The sequence below is a fragment of the Papio anubis genome, chromosome 14 (assembly GCF_008728515.1).
Source record: "Papio anubis isolate 15944 chromosome 14, Panubis1.0, whole genome shotgun sequence".
Lineage (NCBI taxonomy): Eukaryota > Metazoa > Chordata > Mammalia > Primates > Cercopithecidae > Papio > Papio anubis.
This window is the reverse complement of record NC_044989.1, coordinates 88,882,099-88,901,403: the sequence shown is the minus strand read 5'-3', so window position 1 is coordinate 88,901,403 and position 19,305 is coordinate 88,882,099. Positions and strand designations below refer to the sequence as shown.

Sequence of the window (19,305 nt, the reverse complement as noted above, 5' to 3'; positions counted from 1 at the left end):
TAAAATACCTAGGAATCCAACTTATAAGGAATGTGAAGGACCTCTTCAAGGAGAACTACAAACCACTGCTCAACAAAATAAGAGAGGACAAAAAACAAATGGAAGAACATTCCATACTCATGGAAAGGAAGAATCAATATAGTGAAAATGGCCATACTGCCCAAGGTACTTTATAACTCAATGCCATTCCCATCAAGCTACCAATTACTTTCTTCACAGAATTGGAAAACACTACTTTAAAATTCATATGACGATTAGGTCATAATAGAGCCTGCATTGTCAAGACAAACCTAAGCAAAAAGAACAATGCTGGAGATATCATGACTTCAAACTATACTGCAAGGCTACAGTAACCAAACAGCATGGTACTGGTACCAAAACAGATATATAGACCAATGGAACAGAACAGAGGCCTCAGAATTAACACCACACATCTACAACCATATGATCATTGACAAACCTGACAAAAACAAGAAACGGGGAAAAGATTCCCTATTTAATAAATTGTGCTGGGAAAACTGGCTAGCCATATGTAGAAAGCCGAAACTGGATCCCTTCCTTACACCTTATGCAAAAATTAATTCAAGATGGATTAAAGACTTAAATGTTAAACCTAAAATGATAAAAACCCTAGAAGAACACTTAGGCAATACCATTCAGGGCATAGGCATGGTCAACAACTTCATGCCTAAAACACCAAAGTAATGGTAACAAAAGCCAACATAGACAAATGGGATCTAATTAAACTAAAGAGCTTCTGCATGGCAAAAGAAACTACCATCAGATTGAACAGACAATCTAAAGAATGGGAGAAAATTTTTGCAAATTACCCATCTGACAAAGGGCTAATATCCAGAATCTACAGAGAACTTAAATTTACAAGAAAAAACCAAACCCATCAAAAGTGGACAAAGGATGTGAACAGACACTTCTCAAAAGATGACATTTATGCAGCCAACAGACACATGGAAAAATGCTCATCATCACTGGTCATCACAGAAACGCAAAACAAAACCACACTAAGACACCATCTCATGCCAGTTAGAATGGCAATCGTTAAAAAGTCAGGAAACAACAGATGCTGGAGAGGATGTGGAGAAATAGGAACGCTTTTACACTTTGGTGGGAATGTAAATTAGTTCAAGCATTGTGGAAGACAGTGGGGTGTTTCCTCAAGGGTCTAGATCTAGAAATACCATTTGACCCAGCAATCCCATTACTGGGTATATACCCAAAGAATTATAAATCATGCTACTATCAAGACACATGCACACGTATGTTTATTGTGGCACTATTCCCAATAGCAAGACTTGGAACCAACCCAAATGTCCATCAATGATGGACTGGATTCAGAAAATGTGGCACATATACACCAAGGAATACTATGCAGCCATAAAAACGGATGGATTCATGTCCTTTTCATGGACTTGGATTAAGCTGGAAACCATCATTCTCAGTAAACTCTCACAAGAACAGAAAACCAAACACCACATGTTCTCACTCGTAGGTGAGAATTGAACAATGAGAACACTTGGACACAGGGTGGGGAACATCACACACCGGGGCCTGTCGGTGGGTGGGCAGTTGTGGGAGGGATATCATTATCCCTCCCACAACTGAGGAAGTTGATGGATGCAGAAAACCAACATGGCACATGAATCCCTATGTATCAAACCTGCACGCTGTGCACATGTACCCTGAAACTTAAAGTATAATGAAAAAATTTATATTTTGAGACTCATAGCAATTGCCCTCATTCTGCACACATTTCTAGAGGCAGAAAGACAGTGGTGCCCACAGCAGTGTCTAGCATGCAGTATCTGTTTCCTTGTTCATGAAAATTGTCTTACATTGTCTAGCAGTGGGCAGCAGCAATTGGGTGTTGACATCATTTCCCTGAGTCTTGTTTAGTAGACTCCTTAATAATTCATTTTTCCACTATTAAATATAAATTTTGAAGATATTTAGAGATAACTGGCTTATGAAAATTGCAATTAAGGAACCTTGAAGACATGCTAGAAATCAGAAAGATTACGATATTTTGCAAATGTTATGTTTCACCAACAGGAGCTAAGTTATCTTAAAACATCTCTTATAAAGTTTGCTTCCCAAGATGTTCCCAGGAGTCACAGGACTAGTCAGTGCCAGTAAATGCAGGACAGATTTCACACTCAGCACAAGTACCTGATATTTGAGGAAACTAAAGATGTCAGAACACCCTAGCAGAACCCTCTCCCCAGTGAATCACAGAATTGTGTAATCTACCTCCACAGAGAACAGGCAGAACCTAGACTTGCTTCTAACCCATATGGTATGTCATAGGTTATGAGATGTCTTTCCCATTATTGTATTGTATTCTATACGCCTTTGTCATAGCAGACTGGAAAGAGACACTCTCTGAAACCTCCTGCTGGCCTTGAACAAGCAAACAGCCATGTGGGCACGGCCTGTGCCTGTGAGCATCACATGGCAGGGAATTGTCCACAGCCTCTAGGACCTGAGAGCAGCCTTGAGCCAAGAGTCAGTTAGAAATTGAAGCCCTGAGTCACGGAAGTGCTAAGGAATGCACTCTGCAACTACCTGAAAGAGCTCTGAAGCATCTGTGTTCTCAGGGAGTCTCAGGGGAGAATGAAGCCCAGTCTACACTGCGGCACAGTCTTGTGAAACCCAATGGACAGGACCCAACAAAGCCATATCCCGACTGCTGACTCAGAAATTGAGAGATGATAAATGGGTATAGTCTTAAGCTGATAAATTTGTGGTAATTTGTTACATGACCATAACAAACTTAACACACATTTTAAGAACAAATAGTAGACCTAAGAGCAGTCATGCCACTGACATTGACTGTAGATGGGCACAGGCTTATTCTCATTGTGACCTTAGGGTTTCCAAGTACTGTGAGAGAGAGGAAAACTTTGTTGTGCAAGCCCTTTCCAATATTCCAATTGTGTCATATCTGCTATTATCCTATTGGCCTGAGCAAGACACATAGGCAAAACACCTGCATCTGTTTAGAATGAGGCTGACCAAAGTATGAGTTCAGGGAAGGGACTTATTGCAGCGAATTGTGCAAGTAGTTTATCCATAAATTTTTTATCATTATTTGCTGAGAAATACCCTGAGAAAAAGAAACCTCTATAAAAGGCTTAATATTTTTAGGTTGTAGCTTCATTCATTGTAGCGTTCTGCTTTATATCCAAGTATAAATAACTGAAAAATCCTTCAAATTATTATTTGCATGATGGTTTATTTTCCCCATATCTTTATAGGTAATTTTGATCCTATAATGTGCTAGCCAAGTTTACTGTGCAGAGCTGACCATTTGCACAATGTGGCTGACATGCCATTGTACCTTGAATGTGGACCTTGACTAGTGGTGATCTATGAGAATCTACTTTTCAAAAGAATGTATTTGTCACCTCTTTGATCTTTATCCTACCTGAATCCACACACTTCTCTATTGTTCCATGACTAATCCATATCTTGTTTCTATTAACTTACTCTTGCCATAAGTGACTAAGAGCACCTAGCGCATAAATAATAAATACATCCAGTTGTGAAAATCAAAATTAGTTAAAAAGCATGGGGACATTATAGAAAAAAATGTATAACTATCTTAAATACAAAGAAGTCTTTGTATTTTGCAACGAAACAGTGTGAAAGCTGTGTGTGCAGTATACAGCACCAGGGTGGGCCCCTGCCTTTCCTGTGACTGAGTACATTGCCTTTCTCACACCTGCAGGCATGCAGGGAAGTGACTGGATGGGCTGAGCTGAGCTGCACTGTTGGGCCACCCTGGGGAGACCTTGGTTATATAAGACGCATTTCAGAGGATAACAATAACTGCTAACAGAAATAAATGACAGCAGTTCACCTTCTTCGCTAACAATGGTCTGTGTACAATTTCTCTGAAACAACCCACAATGAATAGACTTGAACCCCAGAGTTGATCTGGGAACAAATCTAACAGAGGTTGGGGAATAGGACCCATCTCCCTGACCCATGTAAAGTGATACCAAATGTTGTCCAACCTGCACATCAAACCAGTTTCCAGATAGGTTAAAGGAGTCACATCAGACCATCCAGTCACAACTGAACCACAGGGTAACTGCAGACACATAAGTGAACTCAGCAGAGATCAGTACAGCCAGCTCAGAATGGAAGAACCACAGAGCTGACCCTCAGACTTATAAGCAGCTGTACAGTCAGCCCTCTATCCATGCGACCTGTACCCATGGATTCAACTAATCCTGAAACAAAAATGTTTAGAAAAAAAATTCACAAAATTCCAAAAAGCAAAACTTGACTTTTCCATGTGCTGAGTAACACTTGGATGAATCCACACAAGTTAAGTCATGTGTAGACATCATATTAGATATTATAAGGAGGCTAGAAATGGTGTGAAATGTACAGGAGGATATGTGTAGGTTATATGCAAATATTGTGCATTTTACATAAAGGTATTGAGTCTCCAAACATTGGAATATCTGCAGGGTGTCCTGGAAACTATTTCCCATGGATACTGAGGGAGGACTGTACATGGTCATTTTATGGTGTTTTCTTTGGAGCTGGTTTGTTTTCCAAGAAGAACCAACTAACACAACCTGTTTTTGTGAACAGGAGGCAATAGAGTTAAGTGATAGTGTAGTCCCATTTATTGCAATTTTTTTGTGATTGCAAAGCCTATTTGCTTGTTTTTTTTAAAAAAGATAAGAATACTCATACCTGATTATCATGGACTTTGGATGTCTTCCTTATCTCCCCAGCAAATGCAAAATGCAGCTGGGAAAACAATTTCTTCCCTCTATTTCCTCTCATTCTTTCTGACTATGAAGCGCAGCACACTGCTGTTCAAACTTCTCCTTACTCAAAATAATCCATGTTTTAATTCAGTGGGTTGTTTTCAATGTGTATAGGTCATGAGTGTTGATTATATCTTGGAGAGTTTCTTGCTCGTTCACTTTTCATTCATTTGTTCATTCAATAAAGTGTTAATTGAACAACTATGCTGGACCAGGAATATATCTAGGCTGCACCCCTGAGAAAGTCACTGTCTGACTCTCATTTACCTATATTTTTTCTGTTGAAAACAAGGCCATGTTTAATTAAACATAGATCAACAAAAAAATTCCAGAGAAAGTTAAGGGTCCTAAAGGAAAAAAATGGCAAGGGAAGAGGAAGTGATTCATGAGAAAATGGAGTCAGTTAGTCGGGGAGGCAGAGGCCACTTTTTCTGAGGAGGTGACTGACCTGGATGAGGAGAACAACTGACCTGAAGAGAAGTTTCTGAAGGACATTGAGGTTCATGACAATCAAGGTTCTTAGAAGGAACACAGTATGAATGTGTGAATAACAGAGAAAAGCACTATGAGGAGAGTGACTTAACCAAGAGGAAAAAGAGAAAGTCTGTGAAGGGACAGGTCAGAGTCATTTTCTCTCAGTGTCTTAAAGATCACCACATACGACTGGTGTGAAATTGAGGAAGCCTTCATTTTCTGTTTGGGGAGCAAATGCTTTCTAAGTACAGCAGGAAATTCTGGGATTTTTTTAAAGCAAAGTATCCCCATGGTCATATTTATTTTTTAGCAGAGTAATGACTCTAGTTGGGATGTGAGAAGCAGAAGAGATGCTTCTCTGGGCTAAGTGAATCCTGGCATAAACTAGTCTTGCGGCAGTGAAGAGTACTGGAGACATAAGCAGATGACACCATATTTTTAAATCAATGTCAATTACACTCCTTGGTGTGAGAAGAGTCATATTAGGAGTGTCCTGGCAGCTTTGGCCTTAATCTATTAGATAGATTCTGATGTGCTGATGTTAAATATATCAACGGTCAAGAAAATGGAGATCAAATGAAAGTAGTTTGTTATTTTTGCCCAATTCTAGATTGAGACAACAATGAACATGCAGATTAAGTGGCCAGGTTTGCGAGTGAGTGGAATTTGAGCTCAGAGGAAAGAAAATATGCATAGGTATTCAGCAGTGCTTACAGGGTAATTTATGGTATTAAAACCACATGTGTGCATATGCATCTGCACATATTTGTGCATGTGTATGCACGTATATGAACATATGCATATGAGTGTTTTTCAAAAAATAAAAGGCATGAAATCAATAATCTCAGCTTCCACCTTATGAAACTACATAAAGAGGAGCAATTTAAATCTGGAGCAGAACATGAGCAAAATAAATAATAAATATTAGAGCAGAAATCAATAAAATGGCAAACAGAAAAAACGACACTGAACACCAGTCAAACCAAAGGTTGGTTCTTTGAAAGAACAATGTTGTATAGTTCCCATATATTTGAAAATTTGGGGGTTACACTTTCAATATTGATTTCTAGTTTGATCCCTCTGTGGTCAGAGAACACATTCACTGTGATTTTAATTATTGCAAATATGTCAAGAGGTTATGTGAGCCATATATTAGCATTTAAAATAAATATAGAATTTTACTTTTTTTATGTCACTTTTCCTCCCCCATTGTAAATAGATTGTTTTTTAAAAGTAATTTCTCTGCATATATTAGGAACAATACAGTATTACAATTTTGATACAACCATCACACATGATGTAGCAATGCATTATATCCATCTATCTTCTCATTTTTGTAGTCTTTTGTCCCTAACATTATTTAATATCCCCTCTTTATCCTTGGTTTTGCCTTCTTAGGGCTGATTTTATATATATTTAAAGTGGATCCACTAGCAGCAAATAGTCTTAGTTTTTCTACAACTGAAGACTTCTCAATTTGTCCTTCATTTCTAAATAACACTTTTACTGGACATAGAATTTTATGGTAGCAGATCTTTTCTTTAAATATTAGAAAATATGTCATACTTGACACCAGATAACAAGGTGGAAATATTTCCAAGAACAGAGGACAACCATGTTCTCAGTGAGGTGAAAGACATCTCTTCCCCTTGCATTAGTTTCCAATGCTGCTGTTTAAATCACCACAATCTTATTGACTTCACACAACATGAATATAGTACCCTGTGTCAGAAGTCTCACTGGGCCAATGGTAAGGTGTCAGTAGGGCTGTAATCTGTCACATGCATGTGTGTGAAGAGACCACCAAACAGGCTTTGTGTGAGCAATAAAGCTTTTTAATCACCTGGGTGCAGGCAGACTGAGTACAAAAAAGGAGTCAGCAAAGGGAGATAGGGGTGGGGCAGTTTTATAGGATTTGGGTAGGGTAGTGGAAAATAACAGTTAAAGGGGGTTGTTCTCTTGTGGGCAGGGTCGGGGTCACAAGGTGCTCAGTGGGGTAGCTTCTGAGATTCATTGTCCAGGACAAGGAATATCACAAGGTTAATTGATCAGTTAGGGTGGGGCAGGAAGAAATCACGATGGTGGAATATCATCAGTTAAGGCAGGAACTGGCTATTTTCACTTCTTTTGTGGTTCTTCAGTTGCTTCAGGCCATCTGGATATATACATGCAGGTCACAGGGGATATGATGGCTTAGCTTGGGCTCAGAGACCTGACATTCCTGTCTTCTTAAATTAATAAGAAAAACAAAAAAAAAAGGTGGTGAAGTGTTGGGGTGGCAAAAATGTGGGGGGGGTGGTATGGAGAGATAATGGGCGTTGTTTCTCAGCACTGCTTTGAGGGGAATTAGGGGTGGCAAGGGAACTTAGAGTGGGAGATATTAAACTGAAGAAAGATTTTGGGGTAAAAAGTGATATTGTGGGGTTGTTAGTAGGAGCATTTGTCATATAGAATGACTGGTGAAGGCCTGGATGTGGTTTTGAATGAATTAAGAAACTAAACGGAAGACACAAGGTCTGAATAAGAGAAGGAGAAAAACAGGTATTAAAGGACTAAGAATTGGGAGGACCCAGGACATCCAATTAGAGAGTGCCCAAGGGGGATGAGCATAATTATTTGCTTGGTTGGCGAGTTTTTGGGCTCTATCCTGAGTGTTTTTATGTTGTCATATACCAGGCCAGATTGATGTAGGTAAAAACAACACTCTTCATTTAAAAATACACAGAGTCCTCCTTTTTCAGCTGTAAGTTGAGGCCTTGGCAGTTTTGGAGGACAACCACAGCTAAAGAGTCAACCTGGGCCTGAAGGACTGATAAAGTTTGTGATTTATCTGTGATGCTAGCAGAGAAATCATTAGAGAGGCTACGGAAGGTTGTGACAGAGGGTGAAATGCCCACTATTCCAGTTCCAAGAGCAATAGTGGAGGCAGAAAGGCCTAAACCGACAAGCAAGGGAATTACTGGCATAACCCTTTTTTGTCTTGTGGGTTTCATGAGGGGAACAGGAAGTTGTTTGTTCCCATTTGCAAATTGAATTTTGGGACTAAGGAAAACTAGTGTGCATGTGCCTGTCCAATTAGCAGATAGACACATGTAACTAGAGAATCCACAGAGGAAGAAGTGACCTTGTGCAAGGCAATACTGGAACTGCAAAGTGAAAAGATGAGAAGGAATACTAAAAGAGGTGTCTTGTACCCGGACTCCTAGGGATCCAGCTAGCGCAGCAGCCGTCAGAGGTTGTAATGGGGACTCATGGGGTAACTGCATAGAGGGGAAGGTTCGATTTGCATGGTGTAAGAGAAGGTGTTGAGTGTCTATGAGCAACCTTTCACTGTTATTTATGGAGCTGGGTATAAGCAAACAAGAAGAAGGTCTGGGAGGAGAGTCTGAAGACCAAGGGGAAGACCAGTCAAGGACAGAGCGAAATATAGGGTAAATGTCTTCCTAAGCAATAATAACTGCTAATGTTTTTAAGTTTGTCAGTATTGATAGAAGGCTTATCTGTAATATGGAGCTGGAAAGCCCCCAATTGTTTCAGTGATGTGTGTAGCTGGTCTTTGGAGATCAAGAGTGAAGGAACATCGAGAAGATGACAGGTTACCGAGGGGAATTCCAGTGGGTATTTGCCAAGAGATGCATAAAGGAGCAGCCACAGGAATAGTAGCTTGTGTTGTGAGGGGTCCAAACATTGGGGGAGTAGACTTGATATAAGGAGAAAGGCTTTTTAAGGAAGTGTAAAGAAGGGTGGCAGCTTGCTGATATGAAATGTCTGGGGAGGTCTTGCTGGACCTGTCTAGAAAGTAAAGAAATTCTTCAGGAGACTAAAGGTTAAGGCTGTTGAAAGAAGTTGGGAGATGTTGGGAGGCAGGAGATGTTGCGCAGTAGGTATGTAAGGGGGGGACAGCTGTGTAAGTGCAGGAAGAAAGGGAAATGCAAAGCCAGCAATTGTTCGCAAAGGAGGGATTAGAGATGGCTGGGAGAGGGTGAGTGAGACTGATAGTGTGGTGGAGATAGCTGGGGAGAGGGAGAAGGTGGCATAAGCATGGGAATGAGAATAACAGTGAGTATAAAAGTAAAGAATAGGACTTCATCAGGGTGAAAGTATTGGAGTGTGCCCTGCCAGCAAAGATCATCTATCCACTCTAAGAGGGAGTCAAGAGTGGCGGTTTGGCGATAGGAGCAGGAGATATCAGCTGTGATGGTTTGGAGAAACAGTGTAAACCAGCAGTGTAAACAAGAGCAGGGCATTTATGAGTAGTTGAGAATGGTGACTAGAAGTATGACTAGACAGAAGATAGTAGGGATGACAAGTTTTTGGAGCACAGTCCAAGTAGTGGGAGTGACTGCGTAAAGCCCTGTTGCAAAAAGTAGGGTGAGGATGAATAGACCTAATAGAATGAAGGGACATATTAGGCTTATAAGAGTTATTCATGTTTTCAGAAATGTGAGTGAGTTTAAAGGAAGTAGGGGAGAGTACTTGTGACTTCCAGGAGAAAAAGGAAAGATCAGGCTTGCTGTCCGATGGACACAGCTTTATTCTGGAATGGTGAACCCAGTGGAGAGGGTCCTGCAGATGGACAGCAGTTGGGGTGCTATAGATCACTAGGTAGGGTCCAGTCCATTGAGGCTATAGAGTTTGAGGGGTCAGACTCTTTTTTTTTTTTTGAGACGGAGTCTCCCTCTGTCACCCAGGCTGGAGTGCAGTGGCCGGATCTCAGCTCACTGCAAGCTCCGCCTCCTGGGTTCAGGCCATTCTCCTGCCTCAGCCTCCCGAGTAGCTGGGACTACAGGCGCCCACCACCTCGCCCCACTGGTTTTTTGTATTTTTTAGTAGAGACGGGGTTTCACCGGGTTAGCCAGGATGGTCTCGATCTCCTGATCTCGTGATCTGCCCGTCTCGGCCTCTCAAAGTGCTGGGATTACAGGCTTGAGCCACCGCGCCCGGCCTGAGGGGTCAGACTCTTAACAAGAACTGATCGTTCAGCTAGGGTGGCTTCACATGGCTGGAAATCTGGAGGAGGCAAGAGAAGATTAGCAGCCTGGAGAATTTCCTGTCTAGCTTGCTGGAGGACTGCAAGATAGTTGCCCAGAGGGCCAGTGTCTGGAGCAAGGTTGGGGCCAAGCAAGAAATTGAGTCCATATAAAATTTCAAATGGACTGTACCCTGTAGCATCTTGAGGGCAGGCCTTAATTCTGAGAAGGGCAAGTGGAAAGAAGTACTGTCAAGTCCTTTTTAAGTTGGAAGCTGAGCTTGGTGAGGTTTGTTTTTAAAACATCATTAGTTCTTTCTACCTTTCTTAAAGATTGAGGACACAAGGGGTTATGAAGTTTCCACTGAATATCAAGAGTCTAAGAGACAGCTTGGGTGATTGACTAATAAAAGCCGAACCATTATCAGATTGAATAGAAGTAGGGAGGCCAAATCAAGGAAGTATATCTGTTAGAAGGGAAGAAATGACTGCAGTAGCCTTTTCAGAGATAGTGGGAAAGGCCTCGACCCATCTGGTGAATGTGTCGATCCAAATCAGGAGATACTTAAATTTACAGAAATGGGGCATAGGAGTGAAGTCAATCTGCCAATCTTGTGTTGGAGTAAATCCACGAGCCTGATGTGTAGGAAAAGGAGGAGGCCCAAGAAAGCCTTGGGGGCTGGTGGCATAGTAGACACAGCATTGAGAGGTGATGGTCTTAAGGATGGATTTCCATGAAGAGAAGGAGATGAGGGGCTGCAGGAGGCGAGTCAGAGGCTTGTATCCCACATGGAAGTGGTCACGAAGGGAAAAAAGCATGGACTGAGCTTGTGAGGCAGGAAGAATGAATTTTCCATGATTTAAGAACCACTTGCCCTGAGTTGCAAAAGACTGGAAAGGCAGGTTTTCAGAAGAGTTTGTGGGAGTGATAGATGATGAAGAAACATGCTGGCCCTCTGGAGTGGGAGGTGGAATATTAACGGGTGTGGAGTCATTGGCTATTTCTTTTGCTGTCCTGTCGGTATAGGCATTTCCTTTTGCAATAAGATAAGTAGGTTTCTGGTGTCCTTTACAATGAATGACTAAAGGCTTGGCTAGCAGGAGAGCAGCCTTAAGGAGGACCTTTATTAGGGAGGCATTGATAATGGAAGAGGTTTGTGTGGTAAGGATGCCTCTTTCAGCCCAGATGGCAGCATGGTTATGGAGGATGTGCAAAGCATATTTGGAGTCAGTATAAATGTTAATGTGCATTCCCTTAGTGAGAGAGAGCACACAAGTTAAAGCAATCAGTTTGACTTGTTGGGAAGTGGTGGAGGGAGGAAGTGTAGCAGTTTTGATAATAGAGTTGTGGGACACATCAGTACATCCAACATTAGCTGGTGACAATTGATTGGGTGGTCTGAATTTTGAATTGGAAGAATAGAAATATGAGGAAAGAGGGAAGATGCTATGTGTATCAGGGAAATACAGTAATGTGGTTCAGGACTTGTGTTGGGTACTAAGTGAGAAGCTGGGTTGAAATCATGTCCATGGCCAATAGTTACTGTTGGGGTTTCAATAAAGAATGAATAGAACTGGAGGAGTCGATGAGCAGATAGTTAAGTGTGAAAGGTGTAAGGAGGATATTCATGCTTGAAGGTTATGAGAACTGTAGAGGGTAGGTGGAGCATAGCTTGTGAGTTTGAGGGCTTCCAGAAGTATTACAGCAGCAGCTGCCACTGCACGCAAATATCAGGGCCACACCAGAGTTGTGAGGTCAAGTTGTTTTTTGTGGTTTCTTTTGAGACAGAGTCTCACTCTGTTGCCCAGGCTGGAGTGCAGTGGCCCAATCTCTGCTCACTGCAAGCTCCGCCTCCCAGGTTCATGCCATTCTCCTGCCTCAGCCTCCCAAGTAGCTGGGACTACAGGTGCCCGCCAGCACGCCTGGCTAATTTTTTGTATTTTTAGTAGAGACAGGGTTTCACCGTGTTAGCCAGGATGGTCTCGATCTTCTGACCTCGTGATCCGCCCGCCTCGGCCTCCGAAAGTGCTGGGATTTCAGGCGTAAGCCACCGCACTCAGCCAAGTTGTTTTGATAGAAAGGCAACAGGCCATGGTCCTGGCTCCTGTGTGAGGACTCCAGCAGCACAGCCTTGTATTTCAGCTGTGCGTAAGGAAAAAGGAAGGGACGAGTCGGGGAGTGCTAGTGTGGGAGCTCTCTCTAGGGCCTTTTTGAGAGAGCAAAAAGAATGGGGCAAAGACGTAGGGTCTAAGGGATCAGTTAAATTACCTTTTGTGAGCTTGTAAAGTGGTTTGGTTAGGATAGCAAACCCTGGTGTCCAGAGTCAGAAATATCCAACAATGCCTAAGAAGGAAAGGAGTTGTTGTTTGGTGGTGGGGATTGGAGTCTGGGAGATTAACCGACCACGGTCTGCAGGAAGGGTGCGTGTATGTTGATGGAGGATTAAACCGAGATAGGTAACACCAGGGGAAGAAATTTGTGCCTTGGAGGGGGATACTCAGTACCGCTTTGAATAGAGATGTTGAAGAAGCAGGATAGTGTCCTGCTGGGAAGATTGCTAAGAGAGGCTGCAAAGAAGAACATCAAACTATTGAAAAGGTAGGAGGCAGATGGGTGAAAAGAAAGCAGACCATGAGAAAGGGCCTGGCCAAAGTAGTGTGGGCTGTCCCTGAAGCATTGGGGTAAAACAGTCCAGGTGAGTTGTTGGGATTGGTGGGTGTCAGGGTCAGTCCAAGTAAAGGCAAAAAGAGGCTGAGAGAAGGGATGCAAGGGGATAGTAAAGAAGGTGTCTTTGAGGTCAATAACAGAATAGTGAGTTGTGGAAGTGGGTATTGAAGATAGGAGGGTATACGTGTTTGGCACTATAGGGTGGATGGGAAAGAAGATTTGATTAATAAGGCAAATATCCTGAACCAACCTGTAAGATTTGTCCGGTTCCTGGATGGGTAGGATAGGGGAGTTGTAAGGAGAATTTGTAGGCTTTAAGAGGCCATGTTTTAACAGGTGGGTGATAACAGGCTCTGGTGGTAACAGTGATTAGGTTTTAACGGGATGGTAAGGGGTGCATGATCAGTCACCAGGGAGGGATAGAGGTATCCTATATTTGTGGATTAAGTCAGGGAGACACAAGGGGAAGATGGGAAGGTGGCTTAGAAGTGAGGAAAAGGGTGGCAATAAGGTGTGGCTCTAGCCCGGGAATAGTCAGGGAAGCGGATAGTTTTGTTAAAACGTCTCGACCTCATAAGGAAACTGGGCAGGTGAGGATAACTAAAAAGGAGTGCATAAAAGAATGTTGTCTGAGTTCACACGAGAGTTGGGGATTTTTAAGAGGTGTAGAAGCCTGGCCATCAGTACCCACAACACTTATGGGGGCAAGGGAAATAGGTCCTTGAAAAGAAGGTAATGTGGAGTGGGTAGCCTCCACATTGATTAAGAAGGGGACGGACTTACCCTCCACTGTAAGAGTTACCCAGAGTGTCTGTGATGGTCCAGGAGGCTTCCGAGGTGATTAGGCAGCATCAGTCTTCAGCTGCTAAGCCGAGAAGATCTGGGAAGGAGTCAGTCAGAGAGCCTTGGGCCAGAGTTCCAGGAGCTCTGGGAGTGGCTGCCAGGCGAGTTGGACAGTCCAATTTCCAGTGGGGTCCCACACAGATGGGACACAGCTTAGCAGGAATCCCAGGCTGTGGGCATTCTTTGGCCCAGTGGCCAGATTTCCAGTACTTGAAGCAAGATCCTGGGGGAGGAGGCCCTGGAGGAATGCCGGGCTGCTGCAGTTTAGGCATTTTTAAATTTTGTGACCCAATGTAAGCAAAACACTATCTGAGACAGGTCTCAATCAATTTACAGGTTTATTTTGTCAAATATATGGCTTATGGCCTGTGACACAGCCTTAGGAGGTCCTGCAAACATGTGCACAGGGTGGTTGGATTACACATTGATTTTATGCACTTTAGGAGACACAGAAATTACAGGCAAAGACATAAATCTATACACATAAAATATACATTAGTTTTTCCTGGAAAGGTAGGATATCATGAAGAAGGGGCTTCCAGGTCATAGGTGCAGTCAAAGCTTTCCTGACTGGCTACTGGTTGAAAAAGTTAAACTCTGCCTAAAGAGTTGAATTCACCATAAAGAAATGCTTGAGTCTAGAAAACGGGGGGTTCTTGTCATGTAGATGAATCCTATGGGTGGCAAGTAAAGTAGATGGTGAATGTTGCTTATCAGACCTTTAAAAAATGTCAGACTCTTTGGAAAAGACTTAGTAAGCGGAGGAGATTCTCTATAGAATGCAAATTTTCCCCACAACAGGCAGCTTTGCAGGGCCATTTCAGAATATGTCAAATAAATATTTTTAGGGTAAAATATTTTTATTTTCTCCAGGGCCTATTATCTGTCATGTTGGAGTATGGTATCTTGTTGCTCAAAAGTACCTGTTTTGTCAGTCCAAAGATCTCTGTTGTAATGACAATGCTGGTTAGTTTGTCCTAGAAAGGTAGGATATCTTGAAGCAAGGGCTCCAGATCATACATGGATTCAAAGGTTTTCTGACTGGCCACTGGTTGAAAGAGTTAAGCTCTGCCTAAAGAGTTGAATTCATCATAAAGAAATACTTGAGTTTAGATAAGGGGGTGTGGAAGCCATGGTTCTTGTCATGTGGAGGAATCCTGTGGGTAGCAGACAAAGTAGATGGTGAATGGTGCTTATCAGACGTTTAAAAAAAAAAATGTCAGACTCTTAGGAAAAGACTTAGTAAGGGGAGGAGATTCTCTCAAGAATGAAAATTTCCCTCACTACAGGCAACTTTGCAGGGCCACTTCAGAATACGATGAAGAAATATTTTTAGGGTAAAATATTCAGATTTTCTTCAGGGCCTATTCTCTGTCATGTTGAAGTATGGCATCTTACTGCCACAAAGCATCTGTTTGGTCAGGAGAGTGCAATGAGGCACATCTAAACCCATCTGTCAGTCATAGCCTAACTTAGTTTTTCAAATTTCTTTGAGGTACTCTCTGCCAAAAGTGGAGTCCATTCAGCTGGTTTGTGGCCTACAACTTAATTTTTGATTTTAACACACAGGAAAAAAAAAAATTCACTGCAAAAATTCAATCTGAAATAGATTGGTAAAGAAAAATTAAGTGCTTCCTAAATATTCCTACATGTCAAAGAAAGAGAAATTATTAGAATTCAGATGAGAAATGCCCCTCATACAAAAGATTAATGATTTTCTTTTTAATATCTCAGTTTGGGTCCACCAGCAATGGGGATTCCTGTTTAGGCAGCAAATTTACACTGGGAGGAAAGGAAGAAAGTGAGAAAGGGAACAGAAGATGAATGGTAAAAGATACATCAACAACCCACCTGACTCAGGAGAACTGAAGATCAACCACATGTGGAAACACGGACTAAATTCCTTTGGGCTGTTCCACCTGAGAGATGACAAAGCTGGGGTATGTGTACACCTCATCATGTCCTCACTGATTGTGAGCTGTCTCTCTTGTTCTCTTTCAAGCTGATATAACAGGTTCCTTGTCACTGTGTAATTCATAAAGAACACAAATTTGTTTTCTCACACGACTGGAAAATGGGAAATTTAAGATCAAGGCATGGGCAGGTTAAGGTCTGTTTTCTTTGCTTTCAAGATGATGCCTGGAATTTTGGGTCCTTCAAAGGAAGGAAGGCCATGTCTTAACATGACAGACGAGCAGGGGAGAGAGAGAGAGAGAGAGAGAGAGAGAGAGAGGGATCCCAGCACTACAATGCCTCTTTATAGTGACATTAGTGTATTCCACTAGAGGGCTCCACCCTGACAACCTAAGCACATCCCAATAGGCCCCATATGGCATTACCTCTACACTGAGAATTAACTTTTCAACAGATGCATTCTGGAGGACACTCTGAAACCACAGAACTTGCCTAAGAGATACCCATTCTAGGCCATTTGGTTAGCAATGTATGCAGGCAGAATTCTCTGCCCAAGACTGTAAAGAACATAAGACATGTATATTGCCATTGGAAATTGGCTCACGAAGTCAGGCATCAGTAAAATTTTGCACAGCCCTAGGCTGCAGCCCACTGATGTTCATATAGTTAGATCCACTTCCCCTGCTACTGAGCCAGGTTGGGACATTTTTGGGTACATTAGAGATGTGCGATATAATGATTGCAAATCATTTCCAGTTTCATTTGGATCAAACTGCTTTCTCCATGTACATAGGCAATTGCTTGATAAGAGATTCAGTGTCTCTTTCCTAAAAATGTTAACAGGGTTGCTGGTGTCTGGGTCATGGTGATGTCCCAATCACTGATAAAAAGTAAAAGAAGAAAGTGGCATTGATGGTGCATGGCAGGGACATGCTCCGTGCAGTGGCCACCCTCACTAAGAGAGATGAAATTTGGGAAATAACACTCAGTGGCAGAAAAGAAGGTAGACTATGAAGATGCCCACAACAAGAATAAGCTGCAGCGCATTTAGTCTCTGGGTATTACAGAGACCTGCAGCTCTTGATAATGGTGGATCTGTGAGTGCTGCATGCATTGAGAAAACATGGTATCATCTCTGTGCTTCTGTAGTAAATTGCTTGATCTTATAGTGGTAAGAACAATGGCATAACACCATTACCTAATACTTACACATATACATAGCATCATGTCAATAAATTTTATTTTTAATTTTTTTATAAAGGAACAATGTTAAACTCACAGAAATGTTGCAAGTATAGGACAAAGTACACCCTTCCCTAACAAAAATCATTTGAGAGTCTTTTGAAGATCTGAGAATCATACCGTTTAACATTTTATTATGTATTTCCTACAAACAAGAATGTTCTCCTAAGTCATCCCCATACACCAATGAAATACATTACTCCATCGACTCCTGAGGAATATTTCAAACTGTCAAAAAAAAAAAAGAAAAACCTAAAAATTGTCTCTCATAACAAAATAGTCCCCAGTAGAAACACATTCTCTGCCAACAAATTTGTGCTACCCTGCTCTTACCTGGAACACCTGGGGACACTGAGCTGGTACTGAGTTATTCTGATGAGCTAGCCCTGCAGCTGTGCCCCGTCTGCCCCATCTTCTGCTCATTTGCATGTTCTCAGGGCACATCCTCCTGCCCTGAAGACTTCTTAATAGGCTGGTTACACTTCATGCAGGAGTTAGACCCAGTCTGGACACAGCATGGACATCAGGGTCCCCGCTCAGCTTCTAGGGCTCCTGCTGCTCTGGCTCCCAGGTAAGGAAGGGGAACATTAGGAATTTACTTGGTCCAGTGTGCTCAGTACAGCCTGGCTCTTCAGGGAACTTCTCTTACAATTGTGTGGATATTTGTTTTTATGTTTCCAATCTCAGGTGCCAGATGTGACATTCAGTTGACCCAGTCTCCATCCTCCCTGTCTGCATCTGTAGGAGACAGAGTCACCATCACTTGTCGGGCGAGTCAGGGCATTAGCAGTTATTTAGCCTGGTATCAGCAGAAACCAGGGAAAGCCCCTAAGCTCCTGATCTATGATGCATCCAATTTGCAAAGTGGGGTCCCATCAAGGTTCAGCGGCAGTGGATCTGGGACAGAATTCACTCTCACCATCAGCAGCCTGCAGCCTGAAGATTTTGCAGTTTATTACTGTCAACAGCGTAATAGTTATCCTCCCACAGTGTTACACACCCGAACAAAAACCCCCAGGGAAGCAGATGTGTGAGGCTGGGCTGCCTCAGCTGCTCCTCCTGATGCCTCCATGGGCTGAGAGTGTTCCTCAGATGCAGCCATACTCTGATGGTGTTGGTAGAGGGGGACATGAAGTCACCTCTGCATCCCAATTCCTTTTTCTTTCTCAGCGCCAGCTGCACAGACATAGCAATGCCTCTCCTGATTTAATACAGACAGAGATCATGACACCTGAGGAGTCTAGTTTATGGCTTCAGTTGGAATTCATATAACAGAGAAGAAGCCACTGTAGATATTCTAAGCAGGAATTGTCTTAATACAGAGAATTAGAGTCTAAACTACTGAAGTCTAAGTAAAATGTAGAGCTGAATCTCTAAATTTAATGATTACTTGCAAAGAAGTATTCGCCAAATGAGACATACAGGAAAACTCAATGGTCTTCAATATGTTGGAAGAACAAAGAGAAGTAAGCATTTTATGGAAAAGGGAAAATGTTACCAATGACTCTTTGAGAAAGTTCATTGGCACTAACAAGGGTTGGGAGCTGGCAAGCTCAGGCTGGTCAGCAGTGGTGGACAAAGTGAATCCTAGAATTATGTCAAGTTATCTCAGAAGTTGTGGATCAATTTGATTTCAGGTTACAATGAGCCAAAGCAGTGAAGTTTGCAGAGAATTTTGTTACTGAAATACCGGGGATTCAGTGAAGATCTTGCTGCTCACCACACAGAAAGCCGATCACTAAGACAACAAGCATTGCCAAGGAACAGGTGTTAATCAGGTGCTGCAGCCGAGGAGATGGGGCACGATTCGCAAATGTATCTCCCTGAACTACTAAAATTAGGGGTTTATATAGCAGGGAAGAAATGTGGGAAAACAGGAATGGGGGGGTAAGGAAGATAATTTGATCAACAGGAAGCAGGAGGTCAGTTAGGCAATCATAATGGGCAAAGGGTCTGATGTCTCACTCTTCCAATTCAGTGATATATAACTTTCAGGTCCTTGATAGTATCTAGAGGCCTGATGGTTGGTTTCCTGAAAAAAGAACTTAGATTAACAAATGTAACTATTTTGAGTTTTAAGACTGGGGGAGTCAGTTTCTATGTTTATCCAAAAAAACATAAACATTAGTTCCATGGGATAATAGGGCTTATTTCAATTGAGTTCTAGCAACAGTATTTTGCATCCTGAATGCCTTTCCCTCCTGGATTCTTGGTTCTGTTGGGTATGACAAGAATGACTGAATTCCTACGATTAACTTTTACACTACAACCTTTCAAAGCCAAGGATATAGTAGTCAGGAAGGTTGATAGTAGAAGCAAGATTCTCTAGTACTCCCTCGGAAAATAGAATTCGTCTGTCCCTGAAGTATGGGCTATCCAACCATGTGGTC

The 19,305-nt window shown here is 42.2% G+C and overlaps 1 long non-coding RNA gene and 2 gene segments (V, D, J or C); 2 read left to right on the top strand and 1 right to left on the bottom strand.

The window, feature by feature from the left end:
• LOC103877257 overlaps positions 1-19,305 on the top strand; it is an 856,781-nt gene that overhangs the window by 336,684 nt on the left and 500,792 nt on the right.
• On the bottom strand, positions 13,806-17,494 carry LOC110741144. The gene is made up of 3 exons (XR_002516893.2): positions 17,249-17,494; positions 15,611-15,784; positions 13,806-14,916 (listed from the first exon to the last, which is right to left on the bottom strand). It is a non-coding gene; the product is annotated as an uncharacterized LOC110741144 (long non-coding RNA).
• On the top strand, positions 17,376-17,964 carry LOC103875489. The segment is given in 2 exon segments: positions 17,376-17,486; positions 17,603-17,964. Coding segments are annotated over 2 exon segments (402 nt in total).